Genomic DNA, 20,702 nt, shown 5'->3' on the forward strand with positions numbered 1-20,702 from the left:
AAAATTGGCTCCTTGATTGCCGTTTCTCTTGGCGAAATTTGGTCCAGTCTTCGGTGTGATGGGATTGGCTTCTTGTGCGAATGTCATTGTGTAATATTTCTGAAGTGGAGAATTTCCTAAATATTGGTTTTGTGTAAAACATCCTCATTGTGATGAGAGATGGGTTTGTTTGCCATCAAGAGCAATTGCAAGCCCTAGAAAAAAATGATTTTGATTGATTTTAGCTGGTTTAAAAAGAAAGCCTGCACCCATCAAGTATTTTGTGGATGTGTCTCCAATCACTTGTTAGCACTCTTTTATCAGTTGCTCAAATTTAAATTTTGCTAAAGCAGCTATTAAAGAGTCTGTTACTGTGATTGTTAGCAATAGCTGCATTTTTTAAATAATTGCTTTAGAAAAACTCTTGTGACCTGGCTTAACAAAGCAAGATTTCTTTTGCACTCTCTCTGCAGCAGAATTGCTTTGTCTTAGTAGAGCCTTGGAGTAATGCCAGATGCTATTTATTTTATGACAAATTAGCTAAGAATAATTTATCACTATAATAAATGCTGATCCAACTTCAGAAAACCACACAAGGAAGAATCATGGTCCAGTAATTAACTCCTTTCTTCTCTACCAGATTGCCATTTTGGACTCTGAGCCAAACATTGGTAGACCCCCGTAGATGGAACTTGACAGCTTGTAATATGAATTTCTTTTTGTCCCTTTCTACAATTCATTATCCTATGCTTCATGCAAAATATTTTTAACACACAGTTGTCCTGCAAGGCTCTGTAAGAAAACACAGGCCTTTCTGACCTTGATCTTCATTCAGTCAGTCATATAACCAAAATATGCTTTTTGTCAGACTCCCGTTATCTTGAATTCCATCTCTGTAAGTGCTCCTCTGTTCCTCCAACATCATGAACTCCAAATCAGCACCTGAGCAGCTCTCTGAAGGGCTTAGTTGTTCAAAAACATTAGATGTGCGGTAGAAAGTAAACTAACGATACTTTTGAACAGTTCCAGTTGTTTCACTTGTAGATCTCTCCTTCAATTTCACCTCAGGAGTGAAATGCAAAAAGAACATTTCTGCAGGTGTAAATGAATGCTACTTACAGTAATCTTGGCTTTAAATTATTCTTAACACATTTTAATGCTGACATGCGGAATAATGTATGATGATACATATTAGTAGATATTTTTTTCTGCCCTATGTACGGTGAGCTTATAGTGTTGCTCACAAGCAAGCCAAAGACTTGACAGGAGAAGTAGCTCAATTCCTTGAGTTCATCGTTCCTTAAGGCAGACATGTCAAACTCAACCTCACGTGACGTTGCACAACGTATTGGAGCTTTTTCTCCCATTGACGGCAATGGGGTGGGCACGGTTTTGGAACGATGCATCCGGCCCATGGGCCGGCAGTTTGACACCCCTGCCTTAAGACATCATTGATGATGCCCGCTCCCCTTTCACTTTGTTAGCAACCTATCATATCCACAAAGAAGCAGAGCTTCCTCAGCAATAAAGTGCCACTAAAGAAGTTCAGAGACAGCCAGTGGAAAAGACATCACACGATTTCAAAGATCAGCAAGGTGACTAACTTGTAGCCATCGTTTAGCAGCTGCAAATATTTGCAAATATGATAATAAGCAACAATTTATTTTCCAACAAATGCACAACAAAAGCCTTCAGTGTGAAGCTGATTAAGGTCTGGTCAGTTTCAGGCAGCAGCTGCAAGTCTGACTGAAGGTTCTAATCAGCTAATTAAGATTACAAAGCTGAGCTTGTTAACCTGTGGTTAGCACTTTCTCTCTCCACCCTGCAAGGCATAGGACACTGTACTACAGAAATTTATCTGAATTGAGAAAGCAGCAACCAGTTATTTTTGCAGGATTTTTTCTCACTCTCTTTCCTTCTGTCAGTCATGTGTTCATTTAGTGACCATTTTGTTTAACAAGCAAGTTGTTGGAACCATTTGCGGTCACTAAATGAGAACTACCTATAGTTTAATAGCATTAAACTGATATTTTCTCCTCCAGACAGTTGAAGGACGTAGGTGCCTGGCCTACAGGGTCCTTGAAAAATGCCTGGTTCTTGACCAACAAAGTCGTGTTAGTTTTGGGTGGTTTTTGGTCAAGTGCTTCTTACATGCTGAATAAACCTTGGAGAATTTAGTTCTACCTCTGCACTGCAGCTGTAGATTTGCAACCAAATTTCAAGGAAAGCGAAGAGCAGCCGCTGATCTTTGAAGCCTAAAAGTTGGGGAAGGCAACGGTAGGCTTCCCATTTGCCTGTCTACCCAGCATTACATGTGCTGAGTGTCAGAGCTCCTTGTTCAACATACTGTAGTCTCCCTGATGTACACATTACAGCGTGCAACTTATGCCTCCACTTTCATCTGTATCGGCAGCATTAAATATTATTATATCATTTACTCTCCCGAGCAAGATGATGTTGTTTGGCAGCTTGTTCTATGAATTTTTCATAAAGATAAAAAGCAGCCTAATCTTGTGAGCTTTAACTCTCAGTACCAGTAATGGCTTTGATTTAAAGCGTTTTGTCTTAATGATAGTTATATTGAAAATTTCCTGCTGCTTTCAAGCACACATGGCTATTATCATAAACACTGATGGTGCAAAGGCTGCCAAATTGCATGGGGTTGCTTATGGCAAGTGTGAGGAGAGAATCCGAGTCAGACTGAGAGCTGTGTCAGCAGGTTGTTGTCAGTGTGATCTTCTTTTCCAAAAGCATCACAGCAATATGAGGTCTTCCTCAATCTTGCGTTGTCCTCCAGAAGTGGTCCATGAGCTCCACATCCCTCTTGTGAGCAAATCACTTGCACAATCATACATGTGAGGATAGATAGATAGATAGATAGATAGATAGATAGATAGATGATAGATAGATAGATAGATAGATAGATAGATAGATAGATAGATAGATAGATGTTTCCATACGTTATAGGGAAAGGGAAACCACTAGAACAGACATGTCAAACACAAGGCCTGGGGGCCGGATCCGGCCCGCGAAGTGGTTTCATGTGGCCCGCGAAGCAATCCTGGAAACAGTGAGGGAACGGCCCCCACTGCCTTGGCCCTGGCCCAGAGACCATCCTCCTGCCAGAGACCCTCAGATCTGTCCCACTCCTGCCCAGGCCCCCATAGGCACCCTTGATGCGAACGATGTAGAGCTGGCCACGCCCACCCAGTAGGCCATACGCACTCTAGCCACACCCACCCAGTAGGCCACGCCCACCCTGGACATACCCACCCGGCCCCCTGAGGGCAACCGCAATACTGATGCGGCCCTCAGTGAAATTGAGTTCGACACCCCTGCACTAGAATATAGAATAACAGGACTGGAAGGAACTTTGGAGACCTTCTAATCCAACCCCCTGCTGAAGCAGGAGACCCTATACCAGGGGTAGGCAACCTTGGCTCTTTTATGACTCGTGGACTTCAACTCCCAGAATTCCTGAGCCAGCATGGCTCAGCATGGAAACCTCTCCCTTTCTCCTCAGCAATGCTGGCTCAGGAATTCTGGGAGTTGAAGTCCACGAGTCATCAAAGAGCCAAGGTTGCCTACCCCTGCCCTATACCATCCTGGACAAAGGGCTGTCCAGTCTCTTCTTGAAAACCTCCAGTGATGGAGCACCCACAACTTCTGAAGGCAAGCTGTTCCACTGATTAATTGTTTTCACTTTCAGGAATTTTTTCCTTAATTCTAGGTTGGATCTCTCTTCCACCTATTACTTCTCCTTCTGTCCTCAGGTCCTTTGGAGAATAAGTAGACACCCCCCCACACACACCTTCTCTGTGAGAGCCCTTGAAGTGCTAAAAGGGGGCTTCAGGGCAAACTGGAATGCAGACAGTGAAAATTACATATAGATAATGACTGCTAACTAAATAGTTAACTTGTTGGGCAGACATAGGGCAGAATTTCAGGTTGTGTCTATGCAACCTCTGCAAGATGTTTGTTAGACTTCTGCTGTGCTAAGATTGGAACACCCATTTTTTAAGTGTCCCCTGGAGGTCCCAAGAAATAGACTATAGATGTAAACAGTTCCCCAGTTGAGACAATTATTTTCATCCATCTGAGCAGACATATCCCATGTGGCTGCGTGATCTTAAAAAAAGCAACCTAGGGGGCAATTTGGGGGTACCAACAGCTAATATAATTGAAAAGAGAAATAGTTGAAATCCAGGCTTTGTCAATTCTTTCAGGAACACTAGGCAGGACCAAAAGGTACTACTTGATATAAAAGCTGGCATGGAAATAAATTCTATATTAGTTAATTCTGCCTCACATGTACTTATGGGAGGTAGGAGTCATTTGTACAAGTGTTTGAGATCTAAACAACTCCATATGAGACTGTTTTTACAAATTATAAAGCCAATACATCCTTTGAATACAGTACAACATGGATTCAGAAAAAGAGAAGGGAAATGTTTCAGTAGCATAGTTAAAGGAGAAAGGACTGTTCCAAAGTTAAAGAATAGTCAAATTGTTCTCCCCTCTCCTCCCCCCCCCCCAAAAAAAAATCTGTTATGTATTTTTCCCTGTTCAGATCTTTCCTGGATTGTCATTTGATTATTTGTTTTACTTCAACTATGCCATCACATGACTGGACAGCTAACTATATAAAAACAACACAAATTACAACAAAATAAGTAGAGAAACTACAAAGGAAGTTAACAGAATGGCATATCCAGGAAATTACATCAGAACGTATATATGGCATTTGACAGACATATCAAATGAGGGGCCCCATCCACCCTACCTCAAGGCCAGGACTTTTAATGCCTTCCAGAAAGCTATCAAGGGGACCTTATTCCAGAGGATAGATGTCAGCCTTGGCCAGACTATGAAATCAATTTCTCAGGAAGGTTAAAACAACATTTATTGAGATTAGCTGTAATAACAGAATATTGCAAGTCTCATTATACCGAGTCTCCTCCTCCTCCTCCTCCTTATATTTCAGGGAATAAGGGAATTACTGTCCAAGCTGCTTCCTAACATTTGCTGGATTTAAAAATGATTTAGTTCTTTTTGCCTAGGCAAAAACTTTTCTTCATGAAGGACACTTTCCCTAGTCACTACATCTGGCACCACAACGGAGAAGGGACATTTCCTCTGTCCCCAAAGATGAAACTGTTTGATCGAGGGGACCCAGAACTTATCCACTTTGTTGGCTCTTAAAACTATGGGAGCTAGTCCTTCAGATAATTTGGCCCTATGTCATGAAGGACTATAAATGATGGCCAACATTTTGAATAATATTGACAATACTTGATCTTCAATCAACAGATGTCCTTACTCTGCAGTTATATAGAGATATTAATAGGAAGGTCTTCAGCTGCTAGAGAATCCTTTAGCTGATTGCAAGAGCAGCTACGTACATTTTCCATTCAAGTGTTAGGCAATCTGCCATTCTTGTGCATCACAAATTTGCTTAAACTCAAGGTAGCCTGTTTCATTAAAATCTGTGCACAAGTACCGTATGTTTCACAAACCTATCTGAGAATTGTTCTTCAAAAGTTAAGATGCTCCCATCTTAAGATGCACCATTTTGAGTTTAAGCTAAATTAAATATTCAAAATCTGAGCGTAGTGTTTGTCATTTGGGGCCAGGTTGCATTTTTCCCCCTTTTGCTAAGATAAAAGAGGAACTTGGCTTCATCTGTGATTTTTGTTCGTGATACATTTATTTTCTCAGAGGTTCTTAATCTTGAAACTAAACGCAGTTCAGAGAATTCATTTTTCTCTTTTTAGTCTGACTCAAATCAGTTGATTATGGGGCTCTCCTTAAACTGACAAGTCTTATTAAAGCAATAGTCATTACTCTTCTAAGTATGACGAGAAGGAGAGCTTCACTCCTTGTGAGATAGTATAGTACATTAATTGCAATGCCTAAATGATGTAGTATTAAAAGAGAATATCTTGAAGAATCCAGAACTGCAGGACAATTGAGGTAAGATAAAATCAGAGGAAAGACATATTATCTATTTGGGGGGGTATAAAAGGTTTGTTTTCACACATTGACTTAAGCACATGTTTTGGTATGGGTATTATGGATGTCTAAATGTGCATAACCCATATAAATCTATATATTTGGATAAATGGGAGGTGGAGATTTTCTGTAGGCAAGGGATAAGGAAATTCACGGGCATGGAAAATTAGCTCTAATTAGCTTTTTCCTTCAGTTCTCTACTGCAATGTATTCCGTATTATTTTAATCAGTAGGACCAATACTTCATTCTCATGCACCATTTTCCCCCGCTTTTGAAAAAGGCTTCTAGTAAATCAGGTGGTGAGTTTCCTTGTTTTTATATCCAGTCCTGTTTTTGTACCAACAAAGTTGAGTAAAACAGCAAGGATATTGGGGGCATGTATGAACCATTCTGTTCTCAAAACTCTTTTTAATATTTGCTTTGTTTTTCCATGATTATAACTGTAAAAAAAGTACATTTTTAATATTGAAAATTAGCACCAATCTAGTATCTGCAATGATAGAGTCACTGTATCTCCAGGGATCCCCGATTATGGTTTCTATTCTCCGCCCGGTGACCAACGGGCTCCATTATCGTATGCGGACTATGATTCCATGGGGCCTCGGGTGGCTCAGATGCTTCGTAGCGAGCACCCTGCTTCAGCGAGTAACTCCCCCCTCCACCACCTTCCCAGCCCGGATCAGTTTAAAAGCCCAGGTTTGTATGGAATTTCATTCCTTTGGGGAAGCAAACAATGCAATACAATTATGGTAACAGCATCTGTCATTTTTTTCGCATTCAGAAGGAAGTTTGCATGGCTACCAAAGTTCATTCTTACGTGTATGTCTGTTGGTTTCAGAATTTGGATTAACTTTCCTTAAATTCTGAATTGTGACATTTCTTTCAATAGTTGGTCCAAATGTGATAAACATCTGGGCAGAGGCATAATGCCTGACAGGGAAATGGTTGGCAAGATGTGGAGGGCCATCGCATGAGTGCATTTTACGTAGAGAGGATTTCCGTTGTCATGCCCTTAGATAAAATGTGGCCTTCTTCCACGGAGTTGAATCTGTAGTCTTGGAAGAGTCAAATGGAAAATGCAACACTGTTTTTGATCCCAGTGAAGTTGCTGCACTTTTTTTTTTAACTTCATAAAGATATTCCATTGATTGCACTAGTACTTGAACTAAGATATTTGCATTTGGAAGGATTTATTAGCTTCCCTCAGGTTACCTATAAAGAAATGGGGAATATAAATAATATAGGTCGACTTTTGTGTGGTGTGTGTGTGTGTGTGTGCGCGCTTCATGATCTCAAGCAACAGCAGAAAACAATGGTCGAATATTAAAACGAAGACGAGAAAAAAGTTGATTTAGGTTAACTTTTGTCCTGAGAATTTTTGTCTTTCTTTCCACTTAGACAATTGGTTTTGAAACGTGACAAATTACTACACCATTAATAGTCTCGCCCAGAAAGTTCCTCTTTATTTGTCTATGGGACTTTTTCCTTTACTAATTCCAGTTTATATTTGGTGCACAGAAGTTATCAAAATAAGCTGCTTGCATCATCTAACCAAAGTTTTTTTTTCTTTTTTCCAAAGGAAAAAAGAAAACAAGAATCTGAAACAGTTTGAAATAATCATAGTTTAAACTAACCACAGTTTCACGTTTGGACAAATGATAAGTGAGATCTACTTGAAAAAAATGGAGGAATGCAATCGTAACCCTTGAGTGACAGGAGAGAGGAAGGGAAGATGGCAGATATTTAAGGTTCATGTCATAAAAGGTTCAGATATCATTTGGTCCAAGACTCAGCCAGTGCAGGAATATTCAGGGTAGCATTCTTGACAGATGGCCATTTAGCCTCTGTTTACAGCCTCTGTGGCAAAAGAGTCTACCACGTCCTAAAAGCAATCTGTTTTATTGTTGAACAGCTCTGTTAGGATGATTGATCTCCAACTGAAAACTACTTTCTTGCCATTTACATCCATGGTCTCCTGTTGTGCCTTTCGGAACCATTCTGAACAAATTAGACCATTTTGCCCCATGTTCAGCATGACAGTCCTTTGCCTAAGCGCAATACTTGAGCCACAAATTGCCTGCTCGAGTTAACTGTGACTTAAAGAAATTCCACTTTAGAGCAGCCCAGCCGTCTAGTTCATTTGGAATTCTGAGTATTGCTATCCAGATTTATTCAACGGTCCCTGCAATTGAGAGCTTGGGCTGAAACTGAGAAAGGATTTTTTTATTCCCATATTGCAAGCTGGGTTGAAAAACTATTATTCGACAATCCGTTCATATATTTCCTTTGTGGATTGGTAAACTCTGATGCTAGAGATCAGCTTGAATCAGCCCTGAAAGTGGTTGTTGTCTAGCTGGCTGGTGTTTGGTAAACTGCCCTCTTGAGATTTCTTTCCAAGTTAAATCAAACACATAATTGCCTACAAAATTCTCATTGGCATACACAAGTTCCATGCAGATTAATTGTAATTTTCCATATTCAAATGCTAAATAGTTAGGATTTTACACTTGGAAGAGGACTCGTATGAGAACAGGGATTCTTGTGTTGGATGCCAACTCCATTACCCCTCCGTTCCAGTTGTACATATTTCATTCCTGCTAGGCTTAAAATGTTCGCTCGAATTGAACCACTTAGATTAGATCGTTTTGACTCTGCAGAACATGCTGAAACCAACATAAGGGCATAAACTTTTTTTTAAATCCCTTCTGTTAACATCCTATGAACATTCTTATCAAGATGGTTGCCTCATAGACTTATACACCAAAGTCAGTTGTTGGATATAAAAGTGTTGGGGTTGGGTGGGAGAATCACTCTGAAGTTGAAAGCCAGGCTTTCTCCCCCCCCCCGCCCCTTATTTTCTGAAGTCACATCAGAGTAATGATCCATGTATTAAGGCAGATGGCCTAATGGATCCATAGCTGGAAATCCCTTCTTAGCTTGCTGAACATCTTTCTTTGATGACCTTTCTGGCCCATCATTGGATTTATTTGGAGGTAGGCTTTAAGTTGACATCCAAGTTCACCCCAAAGGTGCTCTTTCAGAAAGCAGCTTGGGTTTCCCCCCCCCCCCCCCCGTCTTTTCACTTTTCATCCAAGAAGCTCCTTCAGTTCGGAAGACTTCCAGGGTCCCTTCCAATCCTGTTATTCTGTTATTCTTGGATGAGAAGTCCTAGTTCATCCTAGTGGATTAAGACTAAAATAGCAGCAGGCCATTGGGATGCCCAAGGGGGCTTTGATCAAATAGAAAATGGAAAGCCTAATAGAAATTCAGAAAGCCTAATTTGGTGTAAAATCATTTTAATTGCATTCCTTTGTATAACAGTTGGATAGAGTTCCTCCTGTAAGCTTTACCTTACAATTCTGCCTGAAGAAACCACATCTATGCAGACAAAATACTTATTCCAAAGTATTCTCAAATTTGCACATACATCTACACTCCAGGGAAACTAGGCTTGAACCTGAGAGAACTCTGTTAATTTCAAGAGGTAAATGCAACGTATTGAAAAGATCTAAAGAACTATTTTGGAACTAGTTTACAATATCACTTTCCAATGCTATTTTCAAATATTCCCAGTGAAGCCTATATTTAGTCGCAAACCGTTGCTGCTCAATTTTATTTTCAGATTTTCTCTCCTATATTGTTTTATCAACAAGACTCACTCTAGCAATGACAGAAATAATATTCAAAGGCTCTAGGTAGATAATCAGAATGTCTGGGAGGGAGAAAGTATGAACTTGGAAAGTGTGTACGAAAATAATTATATTCCTAATGAGATTTGGAAATTGTACTCAGATGATGGTATTGCAAAAAACCATAGAAGGTCACACAACGAACGATGGATATCAAATCTAGCAGGGGGGGGGGAAAGCAAGGAGAATTTAAATTAGGTGTCATGTTCCATAACAAGAGGCATGTACAATCACTTGTCCTCTGCCCCATTTGTCAAATATGGAATTTATACTAAATTAAAAATGCTTAATTTCCAGCAGCACATGATACCTTTTGGGAGGATTTGAACTCCATGAGCCCTCAAGGTTTCCATGATGATTTTCTCTAGCCACGCAACAAAAGAAAACTAGCTTCTGAAGGAAATAAGTTCTCTAGCTCTCTCTAATCTTATGCCCTCAAGATCTTGGGCATTATTTTTGAGAAGATGGATTTAATCCAATCAGCAAAACACATGGCTAGATAACTTAGTATGCAATACTAGTTTAATTTTCTTAGTGCCTGTTTTGGGGTTGTCATTTTCCACCCTTTTTTAAAAAATTCTACTGATTTTTTTATAGCTTTTCCTCCCTTCATTGAATCCTTTTATTTGTCTGACTGTCTTATCATCCATCTATCTATCTATCTATCTATCTATCTATCTATCTATCTATCTATCTATCTATCATCTATCTATCTATTTGAGTTTTGTCCCATCTTTGTTACTTTATAAGTATCTCAGGGCAGCGACCATACATAATCCTTTTTCTTTCTCTTATTTTTCCAACAACAAGCCCTTGAGGTGAGTTAATCTGAGAGAAGAGTGACTGGCCCAAATTCTCTCAGCTGGCTTTTCTGCCTAAGGCAAGACTAGAATTCATTGTTTCCTGGTTTCTAGGCTAGCATCTTAACTATTTACACCAAACTGGTTTCCCCTCTGGTCAATATGGACCACTGTAAACCCACCAACATCATGCTGTGGTTTCCTGTAACTGAGATTCATGTCTTTTTACCAGTGTGTGGTTTTGTACATTGAATTAGAAGGGGGTTGCTTTATCCTCTTGGATAATGTGGTTCATATTGATTGTATCTTCTCTATATTAAGCAGAGAAATTGAGGTGATGTGAAGAGTTGTGGAGGGTTATCATGCATATACATGACATAAACATGAGAAAAGGCACAGAAGTACAAGAGAGGGTCCCCGCCTGATGACCTTAGAGAGAAAAGAGATAGAAAAATAGATTTTCCAGTTTCCTTTGGTATAAAGGGTGGAATAGTAAAGGCATTGTTGATGGAACAAGGTGTTACTATCTATTATCAGCATAGGGTAGATAGAAAGTAGTAGAAAAAAATGTAGAGACGCTGGAATAGCCATTGTAAGGTCATCCTGTAGTGTTATCACATGTTGCATTCCTGTTGTAAAGGTTGCAGTTTGATTTAGCTTTATCTTAGCTTTCTGTATCATTCCTGAGGGTATATAACCCATCACCTTGCCTAGTTTGGGGCCTTTTGCATTCTTCTCGCTGGGAACCCAATCAATGCAGTATTTGTACATGACAGTAAAATATACTTTTTCCATATACGTCCAAATCTTTTGGTTCTTTATTTGAAGTGGGGGGTTTCCCCCCCCCCTCCACAACATGGCAAAACATTATGTTTCCTAAAGGGAAAGATAAAAAAAATGACTTTCATACTTTATTAGATTCCCACTGGAGACTCATTTTGGAGCTGCAAGTTGGCGTTGACAGGAAGGTTAGATCCACTGTCCAATAAACCTGAAGATTATAGTGGCTTTTAGCATTTTCTTCCTCCTCCCTCTGCAATCATCAACCTCTGTGACCCCAATTTATGAAGAGCCCAAAATAGTAATTCATCATTTTTGTTTGTGAATTTCTATTTTTACTTGTTTCAAAAGTATTGCTTTAGCCTATACTTCATAAAACCTCATGATGATCAAATGGAATTGGCTTATTCTAGGGTTTTCTGGGGGCGGATATTATGTTTTCATCTCCAGCTGATTGGTGAGAAGATTCAGCACAGCTGCCGGATTGCACAGGATGGCAGGCAGCTTGGAAGAAAAGATCACAAAGGCTGCCCTGGTAGAAAAACTCATTTCTGGACTTTAAAAAAAATGACACAATTAAGGAGACTGTGCAAATGTGATCAGAACTCGAGTATACAACTTAATTTGTTTTTAGGTTTCACCCTGATATTGTTTGTTATTTCAGAAGTGTTGCAAGATTAGAAGCAAAATGAAAGAGAGCTAAAACCTTTGTTGTGAAGACATAGGAGTTTGTGTGTGTGTGTGTGTGTGTGTGTGTGCGATCACATGCTTCCAAGTCAATCTGGCAACATTTTAGAAAATAATTTGGTTTTGCCTTGTTCCTACAGCTGAGGGACAGGGAGTGTCTAAGGGAGCATTAAAATTCACAATCCCTTGGTTTGTAGCTCAGTATCTTTAGCTCTATGCCAGACTGTCTCTCATGATGATGATGATGATGATTTGGTACCTTTTCAGAAGTGTTTTGGCCCTAAGGCTGAGAGAAAGAGATTGGCCCAAAGTGTCCCAGCTGGTTTTGTGCCTAAGGCAGGACTAAATTCATGGTCTTCTGATTTATTAGGCTGGTACCTTTAAACATTACACACTAGCTGTTTCTTTAGCATAATATATTCTTTCTGATATTTGGCATATGTGATTTGCCAAAACATTGGAGTGCTAAAAAATTCACTTTGCTCTTTGTAGTTATTTTCAGTGCACATTTTTGAGAAAAGTGAGAGTGACAGTTGTATCAAGACCCTATATAAGAAGTTTGCTTCGGTACAATAACAGATATTTCCAATATGGATACATAATTTGTGTTCTCTTGACCTTGACCTATTGAAAGACCAAGAGAAATAGGAGATGCAAAATCCACAAAAAGGTATTTTGGACATACAGTATGCTTCCCTGAACAAAGCATCCAAAGCCAGAAAAATGTCTCAAAGCAACAAGAAAAGCTTGATCAAGTGACATTATATTGATAAGAGGGAGATGGCAAATAAGCAAGATACTTTATTGGATCACCTTATTTCACCCATGTTCCTGATAGTGGAGCATATCTTTTGCTTTTGAGATTTAGATGATCACAGGGTGGAAAAATTTACCTTCCCTTGTGTTGTTGTTATGGCAGGATCCAGAAGCCGTTTGTGAGGTTAGGCACTTTCCTGAAATTCAGCTGTTGCAAAGTGGGAGGAGGGCAGCCACAGAAACATATATGTACTGCTACCATTTTTTAAAAATGGATATTTGTCCATGACTATCCATAGCAATAAAGTCAACAAGCACTAGCTGTGCTTGCACAATTTAGACTGGCCCAAGTATACCCTCATATAAGTGATTCAGACAGTACTTTTGGGCTCCTAACTAAGTCACTTTGGACAGCGAGATGGGTGGCATATAAATTTAATAAATAAAATAAAAAAATGAGTCCTTAGCCAATGCTCCAAAATTCCTGCCATTTCCTTTGGTGTTTGTTTTGTTTTTGTTATTTAGGGACTTTGTTTCCTCAAGGCAGAAACACATTTTAAAAAATCCACTTTCAGAATCAGGATCAAAACGTGGTGAAGGAAGTCAAATCTTAACTTGTTTCTGCCTCTTTTTTCATCTTCCCTGTGTGCAAATAGAGGGGATAAAAATGAAATGCTTAGAGGGCCCTGTTTTTGCACTTCTGTTCAGGAATTTTGCACCACTCTTGTAAGCTTCTAAATGTTTGTTCCTAACCTAATGTCCAGGTCCAGCATCTGAGACAGTTAAATTTACATTCTGCTTAAAAGACAAAATGTCCTCATAGCTTTGCAGGTCCCCCTTCAAAGCAAACATTAACCATACTTTGTTTTGTTTCTTTGTCTGTCTGTTTGATCCAACCAACCACACAAAAGTGCATCTTTTAAAAATGCAATCAGGCTTGATCTGAACCAGCAATATCTGCAGGGGGGGGGCAAATGACAGAAGTAGCACCATCATGATACAAACGTCACCCCTTTTAGAAGTGTGCTATGAGGTTGCATGGTTATATGAAAGGGAACAGAACTTGCAGTGTGACACTGCTTTCGTCATTTTGGCCACAGCAGCAGATGTCCATGTTTTGGGGATGTGTTGACCTTCAGCAAATCTGTGCAGCCTTTCCCAGGTGCACTGTTACCCACGCCAAAGCACCACCTGCAAAATGCTAGCCTAGTGCCTCATGCAAAATTGAAGCTACTGTTTTCTTTTGGGGGGGTGTGGGGAAAATGGTAGCTGGATTTTTGTTCTTCTAGAACCAACCTTACTCTTCCACTCCATCATCCTGTTTGTGGGATGGCTGAATCTGTAACCATCTATGGCAGGGCTTTTCAACCAGTGGTACGGGTACCACCTGTGGTACATTGGCACCTGGCAGGTGGTACGCAACCATCCTAGAAAAGTGGTAGCGGGGGAAGGGAATGAGCTGAACCGGTGGCAGGACCGCACAAGCCTGAGCGAGACATGGCTGGAGCTGCAGGGCTGTCAGGGCTCAGCGGAAGCGCCACAATCAGCGCTTCTTTGGGGCTGTCAGGGCTCAGCGGAAGCGCCAGGATCAGCACCAGGCTCCAGCTGGAGCTTGGTGCTGATCCTGGCACCTCTGAGCCCAGAAGAAGCGCCCATCAGCTGGAATGTTGCAGCATCTCCAGGGTCTTGTGGTTTACATTCAGATGCTTGGCAACTGATTCATATTTATGATGGTCACAGCGTCCCAGGGTCATGTGAAGTGACCAAAACCTGCTACAACCACCCAGCAGACGGGGTGAATAAAAACCAAACACCCGCCACCCCACCCCACCCCCACTGCCAATCCTCAACAGAAATGCTCACAACAATGAAAACCTTGGACAGGAGGAAGAGCGCCACCAGCCGGGCAGGTAGGTGTCTTGCTCGGCTGTGGCTTGGGGGGCACTTTTTTCAATGCCACTGTAACTTCAAACAGTCACTAAGCTAACTGTTGTAAGTCGAGGACTACCTGTACTTCATCACTTTTTTCCTTTTTTTTTTTTTTGGTCATCAAGTTTTTGACACCTTGCTAGGCGACTGGTGGCACTCGGATGTTGCCATACCCTAAAAGTGGTACAATGGGTGAAAAGGTTGAAAAGCCCTGCTCTAGGGCACGATGGTCATCTCCATTTCTTGGCCAATGGACCCAGTATTATCTGAATACATTTTCTGTGGGCATGTGGCCAGCATGACTATACACTGAGGTACAAGGTAACATTGCTATCTTCCCACCAAGGTGGTACCTGTTTACCTACTTTCATCTGCATGCTTTCAAACTGCTAGATGGGCAGGAGCTGAGGTAGGAATGGGAGTTCACCTTATTGTGCAGGCTCTCAAACCTGGGCTGGCAGCTTTTCAGCTGACAAGCTCAGTATCTTTAACAGTTCCTCTACCTTTCATGAAACCTGTTGTTTTTCCTCCAGAATTTCTGCTTCTACAGTCCCTTGTACCTGTTTTTTTTCTTCAAGAGGGACTGCTGGATTCGGCCAAGGCTGTGCTTAAACAGGCAACTGAAGCATATAGACAGGACTCCAAAAGAGCTTTTGTCAAAAAGAGCTTTTTTCCTTGAAGACGTTTTGCTTCTCATCCAAGAAGCTTCTTCAGAACTTGAAGAAGCTTCTTGGATGAGAAGCGAAATGCCTTCAAGGAAAAACAAAAGTCCTGTTGCTTTTTGAAAAAGGCACCTGAGAATCAGACACATGGTTGAAAAACCCTGATCTATGGAATGCATCTTTGTATCACTTTCATTCCAACCACTGCAGCAACATGCAGCTTTGGTTGTAGCTACCAGGAAAAGCATCTACTTGCAAAGTTGCAGGCATGTAAACTCTCATCATCATAGCTAGTAATAGTGTTGTACTATAAAGGCAACAGAGGAATCAAAGAGTTGAAAAGGGCCATAGAGGTCAGTTGATCCAACCACTATTCCGTGCAGAATCCCTAAAGCAAGGGTGTCAAACTCGCAACGTCACGTGACGTGTCACAACTTTTTTTCCCCCATTGCTGGCAATGGGGTGGGCGCAGTTTCGGCATGATGCATCCGGCCCGCAGGACGGCAGTTTGACACCCCCGCCCTAAAGCATTTCTGAAAAATGATCATTTAGTCTTTGTTTGCAGATGTCTAGTGAAGAAGAATTCATTAATGTGTGTGTTCCTCCTCCTTTCCTCCCCAAATTCCCTTCATTTTTATAACTGGTCCCTTGGAACTATGGTGCCCAGCATTGGACACAGGATTTTAAATCGGGCTGACCACAGTGGAATTAAAGAGGGTTAGTTAATCTCTGTGATCTGAAATCTGTGCCCCAGTTAATATTTCTCAATATGTTGTTTGCTTATTTAGCAGTTGTTGTTGTTGTTGTTAGTTGCGAAGTTGTGTCCGACCCATCGCGACCCTATGGACAATGTTCCTCCAGGCCTTCCTGTCCTCTACCATCTTCTGGAGTCCATTTAAGCTCACACCTACTGCTTCAGTGACTCCATCCAGCCACCTCATTCTCTGTCGTCCCCTTCTTCTATTGCCCTCAATCTTTCCCAGCATTAGGCTCTTCTCCAGTGAGTCCTTCCTTCTCATTAGGTGGCCAAAGTATTTGAGTTTTAGCTTCAGGATCTGGCCTTCTAAAGAGCAGTCAGGGCTGATCTCCTCTAGGACTGACCGGTTTGATCGCCTTGCAGTCCAAGGGACTCGCAGGAGTCTTCTCCAGCACCAAAGGCCTCAATTCTTTGGCGCTCAGCCTTTCTTATGGTCCAGCTTTCACTGCCATACATTGCAACTGGGAAGACCATCGCCTTGACTGTACGCACTTTTGTTGACAGGGTGATGTCTCTGCTTTTTAGTGTGCTGTCTAGATTTGCCATGGCTTTCCTCCCAAGGAGCAAGCGTCTTTTTATTTCTTGGCTACAGTCCCCATCTGCAGTGATCTTGGAGCCCAGGAAAATAAAATCTGTCACTACCTCCATTTCTTCCCCATCTATTTGCCAGGAATTGAGAGGGCCGGATGGCATGATCTTGGTTTTCTTAATGTTTAGTTTCAACCCAAGTTTTGCACTCTCCTTCTTCACTCGCAACAAGAGGCTCTTTAGCAGTTACACCACCCTTTCTGCCTCCAACAAGGGTATCTGGATCCTTTTAATGTTCATTACTCCCAAGCCAAATCTTCCTGTCCTATGTGTATGTCCTAGCTTTTTATTGCCCAAAGGCAAAACCTTCTGGATAGTCTACCTTTCTACCTCTTCATTTTTATCCTATCCATGTCACCCCACTGCTCAAGTATCTCTACCATCTTCTTTTTCATTTAAAAATCAACTACAGCTCCAGCTTTGTGCCACATACTGATTTGATACACAGCCCCTTAACTCCCTCGCCCAGGTAATAAAAATGTAGAAGAGCATGTGGCCCAGTATTCAGCCTTGTAGCACTCCATTCTACTTGCCTCCGAACTGAAGTGGAGCCATATAGTAAATGAGCACTGTTTAGTCATTTACAATGCACCTGACTTAACAACAGCTTGAAGGAACTGGGAATGGCAAATGACACCAGTGCCCTTCACTGTTTGCAAGACAAGAATTAACTGAAGGGAGTTAAGTGTAGTCTAAGGGAGACTTGGGGTTATTTAATACTAAACATAACTCACTTTTGTTAACTGACTGAGTCAATTAATCTGGTTTCCCATTCACACGATATGGTAGGCTCATCCCCATGACTACATTAAGCATGTCATGAGAACAGAAACATTGTGGACCAATGCATGTTGTAATCTCCATTCTTCTGCATTTGCAATGCTTTTAAAAAGCAATATTTTTCATGTACCTTTTTTCCAGAGGGAAGCTAAGCAATTAAATCATTTGCTGGCTCAGATCACACTGGATATCTGGGATATTTTTTTTTGTCACTCCTCAGCAGTATCCTCAGTTGTACTTAAAGGAAATGCTATTTCCCAGTTAATAGTATTCTCTTTCTCTCTCTCTCTCTCCCTCTCACTCTCTCTCTCTCTCTGTCTCTCTCTGTCTCTCTCTGTCTCTGTCTGTCTGTCTGTCTGTCTGTCTGTCTGTCTGTCTGTCTCTCTCTCTCTCTCTCTCTCTCTCTCTCTCTCTCTCTCTCTCTCTCACTCTCTCTCTCTCTCTGTCTCCCCAATGTATATGCTAGGAACAATTCTTATTAGGCAAACAAAATACTAGAGCAAATGTTGGACACTATTCTTCCCAAAACATGGAAATGAAGAAGGGAGAGGAGGGCGTATTAAGAAGTATCGCCAGATACAGTGCTCCAACTCTGGAGGTTTTAAGAGATTGGACAATCATTTGTCTGAAAAGGTATAGGCAGGGTTTCCTGCCTGAGCGGGGATTGAACTAGAAAACCTCCAGGGTACCTTCCAACTCTGTGAGTCTGTTATTCAGATGGATTTGGTTGATATGATGTAATTCACATCCATCCTGAGATAAAACATGTGGGTTCGTTCCTTGTTAGACTCACCAAGACTCTTCCTCTGGATGAAAAATCAAGCAATGGCATTTGGTTTAGTTTAAAATACATACACTGTGCAATTTATATTCTCTTGTGCCTCAATCTGATTTTAAGTAAATTCTGTGAATCCTCTCCTTTTTAACCTTCCCTCTTAGGGGCTTATTTAAGAGATTTGTTTTTACAGTCCAAATCAGATTCCTACTTTCTCCTTTTTTAAAAAATAAAATAAAAATTCACGTTGCTTAGTTTTGAGGCCCCTTGTAAGGATCCGGGTGGTTGTACTGTGAAAGTATGTCAGCCAAAGATCCCCTTGTCTCCAAGGTATTTGTTTCTAAGCCATCTGGTGAGATTGGAGTATGAGATGAGTATGTGTTTCAGGTCAAATTCTTTCTCCCAAGGTTTTACAACTGGTAGGACATGTTTTGGAAAGAAGGTGAGAATTGGAGCCACTAGACCAGGGGTAGGCAACCTCGGCTCTTTGATGACTCATGGACTTCAACTTCCAGAATTCCTGAGTCAGCATAGCTGACTCAGGAATTCTGGGAGTTGAAGTCCATGAGTCATCAAAGAGCCGAGGTTGGCTACCCTTGCACTAGACCACTGAGTCCAACCCCTTGCACAGGGCAAGCATCCAGTTTGAAACATTCCCCCCCCCAGAGACGGCTGCCAGCCTCGGTTTGAACACAGCTGTTGAGAAGAAGCTCACGGTCCAGGAGCCCATGGTGGTCACTGATGCCACTGCTGAGCTGCACTAACTGCTGGGAAGTTGTTTATTTTTTTAATAATATTCAGCCAGCAGCTGCTTTTTTCGTAGAGGCCTGTATTTTTTGTTTGTTTTTGGGGGGTGGGGTTTTTTTGTCATCTAGAAAGCATCACCCATAATATTACCAATCCACATTTTTCTTATCAAATGGTGTGACCCAGTCTAACAAGGGGACATTCTCAAGACTTTGAGGCTATCTCTGGTCCTGGTCTTATATAATTGCAAATCCTGTACTTTGAACTGAAAGAACGGGATTCGAGCTGCATTAATTCATTCAAATTGTAAGCCTACCATCTCTCTTATCAAGCAACTCTAGGCAGTTAAATGGCAACCTTTCACATATTTGAAGAGTGCTGTCCTATTCTCCCATCGGTAATCTTTTCTCCCTAATAAACATTCCCAGTTCTTTCCATTTCGGTCTTTTCTCTCACTGTCTCATCATCCTTGTTGCTCCTCTTTGAATTAATACCTACAAATTGGATACAATTGGGATGGAGTCGGGCAACACCAAGCTATTATATCCCATGATTTGGGAACTATATTCCTGCTAAGGCAATCTAACTTTTCACACCCTTTTTCTGAAGCCCCACAACATTGCAGGATCATATTGTGTTTGCAATCATCTCTTATTCCAAAATCTTTTCCAACACATGTGTTGTCTAATCCATGCCTGTGCATTCAATTTCTGATTTCTAAGTTAAGAATTTTGCACTCGACTACTTTCGTTCCATTATGTTTCAGCCCATTTCCTTAAAAGGTAAAGGTTCCCCCGCACATGTGTGCTAGTAGTTTCTGACTCTAGGGGCCGGTGCTCATCTCCGTTTCAAAGCCGAAGAGCTAGCGTTTGTCCCAGGACGTCCCCGTGGTCATGTGGCCGGCATGACTGGACACCAAAGGCGCACGGAACGCTGTTACCTTCCCACCGCAGTGGTCCCTATTTTTCTACTTGCATTTTTACGTGCTTTCGAACTGCTAGGTTGGCAGAAGCTGGGACGAGTAACAGGCGCTCACTCTGCTACGCGGCACTCGGGATTCGACCCGCCAAACTGCCGACCTTCTGATCGACAAGCTCAGTGTCCTAACCCACTGAGCCACCTTAACCCATCACAAAAGTTTTAAATTTTATTTATCACTTCTAGGACGTTGGCTGTGTATCATGTTTTTTATGAATTCCCTTCACCTTTTTTGCCCATGTCATTAATAAAAATATTGAACGGTGCAAGACCCAGGACCCAACCACACATCTCTCCCCTTTGATGATCAACTGTAGATGAATACCCTTGGAGCGTGTTTTTTGAGCCAGCTATATATCCGTTTAATTGTCTGCCATTCAGCTATCATGTAACTAGCTTGTAAATCAGAATGGCACTTTGTTAAATACTTTACAGACATCAAGATATGTCTGGAACATCTCTAAATCTTTGCCTCCTTTTTTGCATTTGAGTGTGACACTGGCAATTCTGCACCCATGGTTAGTATAGAAGTGATGCTTGGGCAGTGGGAAATTACTCTTGATTTACCATACTAAATAGTTTTATTCAGATTTTCTAATTCTTGAACGCACAAACAGTGTGTGAGATGGGTATATTTAATAGCAGTGAAAGAAGATTTTTCTCAATGCTTTCTAATGATTTCTCCAAAGTGAATGTTTATAGGAAAAAGACTACCTAAAGGTATCTAGTAACACACTGAGAGGGTGAATTAGACTTATCAAAAGATAATTACCACTTATCGT

At 41.2% G+C, this 20,702-nt stretch overlaps 1 protein-coding gene across 8 annotated transcripts in view; it reads left to right on the top strand.

The window, feature by feature from the left end:
* The window catches only part of MSI2 (musashi RNA binding protein 2), a 594,728-nt gene that overhangs the window by 555,525 nt on the left and 18,501 nt on the right, over positions 1-20,702 (top strand). For 5 of the 8 annotated variants that reach the window (XM_083379763.1, XM_083379764.1, XM_083379765.1 and 2 more), the window contains one exon: positions 6,512-6,688. The exons of the other annotated variants lie outside the window; for them this stretch is intronic. In XM_083379763.1, coding sequence (XP_083235889.1) covers positions 6,512-6,688 — 177 coding nt within the window. The remainder of the gene's footprint in view (positions 1-6,511; positions 6,689-20,702) is intronic. 8 annotated transcript variants of the gene reach the window in all.

The sequence above is a fragment of the Vipera ursinii genome (genome assembly GCF_947247035.1).
Source record: "Vipera ursinii genome assembly, chromosome: 1".
NCBI lineage: Eukaryota > Metazoa > Chordata > Lepidosauria > Squamata > Viperidae > Vipera > Vipera ursinii.